The sequence below is a fragment of the Nelumbo nucifera genome, chromosome 3, assembly GCF_055504915.1.
Source record: "Nelumbo nucifera cultivar China Antique chromosome 3, China Antique-T2T, whole genome shotgun sequence".
In the NCBI taxonomy this organism is placed as follows: Eukaryota; Viridiplantae; Streptophyta; class Magnoliopsida; order Proteales; family Nelumbonaceae; genus Nelumbo; species Nelumbo nucifera.
In genome coordinates, this window is record NC_142651.1 from 110,107,372 (window position 1) to 110,114,550 (window position 7,179).

At 36.7% G+C, this 7,179-nt stretch overlaps 1 protein-coding gene across 2 annotated transcripts; it reads right to left on the reverse strand.

The window, feature by feature from the left end:
* Positions 1-749: 749 nt before the first annotated feature.
* On the reverse strand, positions 750-6,742 carry LOC104607139 (putative plant SNARE 13). Of its 2 annotated transcripts, none has more exons than XM_010272675.3 (10): positions 6,216-6,742; positions 4,695-4,787; positions 4,300-4,393; positions 4,124-4,161; positions 3,560-3,657; positions 2,472-2,551; positions 2,328-2,384; positions 2,124-2,216; positions 1,960-2,034; positions 750-1,283 (listed from the first exon to the last, which is right to left on the reverse strand). In XM_010272675.3, exons 1-10 carry the CDS (start codon positions 6,290-6,292, stop codon positions 1,179-1,181), a joined length of 810 nt encoding a protein of 269 aa, XP_010270977.1. In that variant the 5' UTR covers positions 6,293-6,742; the 3' UTR covers positions 750-1,178. The 2 variants fall into 2 exon arrangements, with proteins under 2 accessions (XP_010270977.1, XP_088756584.1); XM_088900458.1 differs by lacking the exon at positions 750-1,283 and adding an exon at positions 1,573-1,854.
* Between the last annotated feature and the right edge of the window lie 437 nt (positions 6,743-7,179).

Sequence of the window (7,179 nt, forward strand, 5' to 3'; positions counted from 1 at the left end):
TCTGAACTAGTTTAAAAAAATAAGTAAAACCTAAAAAAAGTTACTGATACAGCCCAATACAGTCGTATCAATATTTTGAACCTTGCACAGAATACTAACAAATATTTATTGCAACATAAAAATTCAAGGGGTCTTTGTCGCAAATAATAGTTCAAGTGAGTATTTATCAATGACCCCATAATACAGGGGATCTTTGTAACAATTTACTTTTTTTTTTAACCATACCATACAGGGCAGACACCTTAAAATTTTATAATAAAAAAAAAAAAACAGAGAAACCAAGAAATACAGGGGAGGACACCAGTAAGCAGCCACCTTCCATGTAACGATGTAACGATGTAACGATGTAACGATGTAACGATGTAACGATGTATGAGAGTGCCAACTGACTCAATTGGTAATGTCTCTGGTCGGGTGTAGCGAAGACTTTAGGGGGGGGTGGATTATACATCAGGCCTAATATTTTGTATTATATAATATATAAAGTTAATTTTATACACAATATTATTTACTATTTTATACATAAAATTCATAGGCCTGGAATCATGCGGGCGGGGGCCAAGCCTGGCTTACAGTCCTTTATCCCAGCCCGGCATCTCTCTCTCTCTAGGATGCACGTGTCAAGGCTACCTCCAATAATCACAATGAGATGCTTTGGTATTCACTAATTACAAAACCCAACTTTTATTGGGTAGGCCTTGGAATCTTATACGAGACAAAATTGTATTGGGTTCTCAACAGGACTCAAGTATTCAAGCGAGATTCCAATGTAAGATGTCACTCCAATATTTTTCTACATACAAAAAATTGGGGCAGGGACTATCCTCGATTCCAGCACTTAAAACACACAAATTTCACGTTTCTCCTGCAAAAGCATCTCCTCACTGCATGTACAAATCACAGGGGTTCTATTTGCACTAGATGCAGAAAGCCCGGAAGCTTTACAGTGACAATCAATCTCATGCCAAAGGCCGAGTGGGGGAAAAAGCGGTCATCTCAGAATTCGATTTGCACAGATATAAAGAATCAAAAATCAGGATTATGAACAACTCAGCAAACAAGAATGAATAAGCAAAAACCCAGTAAACACCCTCCAACATAGTGGTGCTCCCACTTTTTTCCATGCATGGATCATATCATGGTTGGGGATACAAGGATCGCCTTCCGAAACAACGACGCTACTCGAGGAGTCTTGTAGATTGAACAGACAATAACCTTCTTGCTGGAGCTGGAGGTGCCAACCCAGGGATGTCCCTGATGCTTTTGTTGTTTGGGTTTACAATCTAAAATAAAGCAAAGCAGCATGATGCCAAAATCAGTGTTCAGAAATTGATTAAGCATCTGTGTGTATGCATAGAATGCGCTCATTCATGTAAAATATTATGCAGTTGAAATGGTAAAACAGTTTTTCAAGTAAATAATTACAATGACTTCATTTCCTGAAATGAATTTAAAGTGCCTTAGGCTAGTACTGCCATAATTTGGACAGACCCACTCCCACAGTCCCACTGGCATTCCCTTTTTCGGTTATTACAATAAGATGCATGAAGTTCAACCTTAAAGAATGCTATAGAAAAAATTCAAACAAGGACCATTATTCATTCAGCATCCCCAGGCACCCATCCAGGAGCATATTCTGAAGTTTCTGACTCTCTAACTTAAAAAAATACGTTGTAATGTAAAAAGAAATCCTAATATGGTCTGAAAATTCAATAATTGTTCGTTTGTTACTTCGTATTATGTTTCATCCTTTTTTTTATTGATTTATGCTTTTAAAACATGAACATTATCCTAGATTTTACACCCTTCAACTTTCAGCGCTATCCAATAAGAAATCCTTTGAGAAAGATGCTCCTAAACACAAACAAAGCACAAAACAATGCATATCATGCAACATAGTTTTGTCATCTTTTCTACAAGCAAATAAGGGTAACCAATGGGTGGATTGGGACAAAGTACCTTTACGATGATGATAGCTATAACTCCACAGACAATGATAAATAGAAAAAACATAATGCACCTGTCAGTAGCCACCTGAAAAGAAGGATCTTGTAGTTAAGAGCTGGAAATCATTCCCTAAGATAAAATGTCAGATGCAGGATACATGCAAGTGGACAACCAACCTGCCTACCAATCTCCTTCACTAGCTTGGAAGCTTTCTTGATTGAAAATTGAATTGTATCTAGGTCATTTACAATGCGGCCCATTTGTTCAGTCTGCAAAGAAGCCATTAAAAATCCTGAATCAAGGATGCTGGAGAGAGGAATTCTACCACTTTCTGACATGATTTGTTTTATGCAGAGATAGCAGGTAATTAGCCTACTTACTTGGCCCTTCAAAGTCACTGCAGTCTGAGTTCCCACTTCAACCGTTTTCTCTACAACCTGAGCCATCCTTCTTCGGGTAAGGACAGTGTTCATAAAGAAAGTCAGGATAATACATACAGCAATATAAAATTATCAATTAGTCACCTGTTTTGATCGTTCAATAGCCTGATCAGTCTCATCCATTGTCTTCCTCCCAGCATTAATAAGCTCTTGATTGGACATTGCTACAGGATAAAACAGGTCAACAACCAACCGTACATGGCTCGATCACATAGTTGAAAAAAAAAAGACAGATAGGATGTCGGCAGAAAATCAAATACATAGAAAGAGGCATTGTTTTCTTGAAGGAATGACAGAAAATTATCCTCCCTTTGTTTTTTTTGATAAATAAAGTATCCTCCCTTTGTTGTCATAGCAAAAGCCACATGCAGGGTCGGTTCAGGAGAACAACACATTTATTTCATATGTTATTCATTAACTACAGATTGAATTTGTCAAGTCATAGTTTTCAAGGCGCCTAGACGATGCTCGGTGACACTGGGGTGCCTAGTCACCTTATAATATAAAAATCTAACTTGTGGCTAGTTCCCTATTTTTATATACCATTCAGCATGTATATTAATTGAAAAAAAGCAATTCTCTTTATTAAGAACATTAAATTTCCTCTAAAAAAGTGGCAAATCATCACATCTAAAAGATAAAAACCTTTTACATATATTAATTTAATTATTTTAAAAAATAATACTGCTATAATAAGGACTTAATAGAGAATTTCATATCAATTGGTAGCTAAAGAAGGTCAACTTTATATGATAAATATTCAAGATGGAAAGTAAAATAGAAAAAACAAGGATGGAGTTTCTGTTTTATTTAATTAAAGAGAGAGAATAAGGAAAAAAAAAAACAGAACCTCTTTGATCTTTTAAATTTCAATAGTAAAACATTAAAACGAAGTATATTGATATATATAGCATATAATAAAATGTATTAACACATACATTAATAAGATACAGCAATACAAATGATATTATAAAAGATGCCTGCTTTGTCATTTTTGTCACCTAGGCGGGCGCTTAGTCGCCTGGTTGCTAAAAATCAAGGCGTTTGTGCGAGGCGCCCAGCCAAGGGTGCCTAGTCACCTAGGCGATGCCTTGACAACTATGTGTCAAGTCATAGAAATCTGCGTAGAAAACCCACAAAATGCAGAGAGAGAGAGAGAGATCAGATCTCACATGATGCCATTTGAACATTGTCCTCAGCTGCAGGGTCACTACCTCCTGGCCCCATATCAAAGAGTTCAACTCTTTTATTACCAAGGCTACTCATATACCTGCAGTGCCACTAAATTGAATAAGAATTCTTTAATAAACAAAATACTAGAGGATGGGTTCTAAGGCTAGGTAATTATGGTTTATTGAAGCAGCACATAAAATCAAAATCTCGTACAACCATTGTGGAGATAAGACAAAGCTTCGATTCATAAAAAAAAAAGGGATAAAACAAATTTTCTCTGATCTCTTCCTATTAGAAATTATATGAAAGAATATAGAATTTATAAAAGCATGCAGGCATGCTGAGGCTGGTACCTTCCTTTTGAGGGGAAAAGTAACAATGGCTAGTTATAGGGGAATCATGGAATCCATGACAGGACAAAAAGATCACTGATTTTCACAACACAAAGGCTGTACAGAGCTAGAAACTTTGTTGCCATGGTTTTCAGATAGGGAGTTGTGTCTCAGCATTTATAAATTCTATACAACATTTTTATGTTTACAGGAGTGAAATGTGAAACTTACGTTTTCCTCAAGGCAACATATGAATTTAGTTCTTTGATCTGCAATAACATAGTATATTGCATTAATTGCAGATACGAGAAGAAACAATATTCAAGTTTGCATGGAAAATGTGTTTAAGAATGAATTTCTATGTCTATGTACAAGAGGCCATACAGAAGGAAATATGAAGTACTAACCAGGGATTGTTTTCTCTCATTGAGTTGCTTATTTATCTCTGGAGAATTCCCACTCTCCTCATCTTTAAGTTCACGATCAAACTCTTTGATCAACCTGAAACCAATGAACACCATAGATCAGTTGATAGTGTACTACATATTCCGCAAAATGCAATCAAGCATGATAGGAAAAAAAGGAACCCCAGTGTCCCAAGTTTGCACATATTTGTTAGGCAGATATTAGTTATAATTTCACTCTTCAACTTTTTATATTAGCAAATGCTAATTTGTCATTGATTCAAACTTTAAATTTGCACCTATAGTAAACTGTATAGTTATTCAAACTTCTAACAGGTGCAGAACAATAAGAGAATAGAAAAAGAAGCATAGAATAATATGGAGTTGATAAAACTCACCGTTTACACTCCCTCATCTTTCCTGTGAGTTCTTCCAACTGTTTACTTTGCCGATTGGGGTCTTTGATCTTATCCAGCTTCTGAAAGCCATTTCTGCATGGAAATGAAGATAAAACATTACTATTGTCATCATAATTTTTTTTTTTTTGCAATTTATCTCATTTAATGTTATGGAATAACCGAATAAGATACAAAGCTTGTAATTAAAGAATGGAGATCTCACCATTTAAAGGCCCAGAACAGGATTATGGACAAAAGATATATCATTGCATGCCAGTAAAAAGAAGTTAAGAGCATGAATAATATTTTCATTGCCTATAAGAAAAATGCACATCTAATGTCTTCTTCTCGGCTTTCATGATTGTTATCTAATATGTCTGGTTTATGTTCCCAATGAAAGGGGATTTACTGCCAACCATGCATGTGAGGTATGCACGGTAAAGGCATCCTTGTCCTCTTACACCATTTTTGTATGGTGATCACTGGAAAAGAGATGTTTAAAAATCAAAATCTTCCCCGCCTCAACCCCCCCACCCAAAACACACACACACACACACAAAAAAAAAAAAGAGCCACTAACTCGGAATAATATATGGACTTCAGATAAATCTGGCTAGTATACAACTCTCATCACTTAACAGTGGCAATTGACAAAGCATGGGATTTGACAATGGATGTGCCTCTACTCTAGAGTTCAACTCCAAATTCTTCTATACTCCCTTAAGGGATATGAAGATTCAATCTCCCAATAATTCACATCAAGGAACCCAAACCATTTTTATTAACTGTTACTGAGTAACTTATAGAAGGCAGGAAACAATAGCCTCAATATTTGGTTGCCGTACCAAACATCATACCAATTGATCTGAGAATTTCTGAATATCTCTCCAAATGCAGGATGGCTTTTAGTCAGTGTTTCGATTTCTCACCCTCAAGATTTTACTTTCACAATTACATAACTTGCACATCACAATATCTCCATACGCTAAGAGAACCTTAACACGCCACCACATTTCAATGGAATTTCCTCTCCACAAACTCCAAACGGTGCTTTAATATACCGTACATGCAATTCATTCATCAATTTAAACAACAATAACGACTAATTGGAGTTTACCTCAAGCCCTATGCCCCTACAAACGCCAATTGTACTTTAAATGCCAATAAGACCACAAGGTTTAATTAAAGAAACCTATCTTATTGTTAGCATCTAAGATCATCGTCAACGTTAAAATTTTTTCCACGACTAGGGTTGCAACATGCTCTAGTTATGCTGCTTGTAAAGAACCAGCATTTAAACCCTTAAATCGAAGCAAAGTCGTACAAAATTCGTCACTACAGTTACAGACCAAGGCTTCAGCCAACAAAGTACCAAGGCATTTGAATGACCAGAGTCATAGCCACATAGATCATCAAATCAGAAAGGAAGCGCATAGTTAAACTCGATTAAAACGAACAGAAAAGGGAATGAATGAAAAGCTAACAAAATACAAAACAAATCGAATCGCAATATCATCTTACGCGAGAGCACGAAAATTGTCATGAATCTCGCCATCGATCTGCTCCAGCTGAGGGCTCATCTGTAACTCTGACGCCATTGTTTCCGGAACTCCAATATGGACGACTAAAAGCAAATAATTACCCGAAATTTCAACCTCAGATCATCATTGGTTTGAGAGAAAACAAGAATTAACTTGGAATTAAGATTTGAACTCCATTAGGCGACTTCAAAAGAAATACGAACAAGAAATCGAAGTCCGAAGTCAAACCCTAACCCTAGAAAATAAAGCAGAAGAGATGGAAAGAAGAAGTGAGGATTTTTGAGGGAATAACTGGGGAGTTTAGTGGAATATCAGATACTTTTGCGGGTCCTGATTCCTGACTCCTGACTCCTGACTCCTGAGGAAAGAAACCCGTTGAAGCAAGGATGATAAAGAAAGAAGGGGACTAGGGGAGAGAAGAGCCAGATGGCCGCTGGTAACAAGCCTGTGACAACTACGACCAACAACTATTTGTCCGAGAATTTGAAGAATCCTTTAATTATTATCTCTTTTTTTTTAATTTCTCGATAATATTTTATTCATGGACTTCTCCTCTCAGTTCTCACAAGTGCCGTCCGCTCTCTAAAATGAGCCGGCTTGCTAAAAACACTCACTACTGTCACCGAACTGAACGAAGGAAGGAGATTCTATATATCGCGAGAATTAGAAAGTAGAAACAGTTACTACTTAATAATAGCGCTTAAATAGTTTCATTTCATTTTATGAGCAACGCCAGCCACACGAGTCTGTCGAACCCGTACTTGCAAGCGGATCCCTTGAATACCGTGCATCGTATAGGGTTCTGTGTTAACATGTACTGTGCTACTGGCCGTACCAGATTTACGATGTGGAAGTAGAAGAAACTCTCGTGTAAATCAGTACTTGACCATTTCGTATGGCTAGCATTGTTTTATGGAGTAGGTTGAACGATAATATATGGTTAT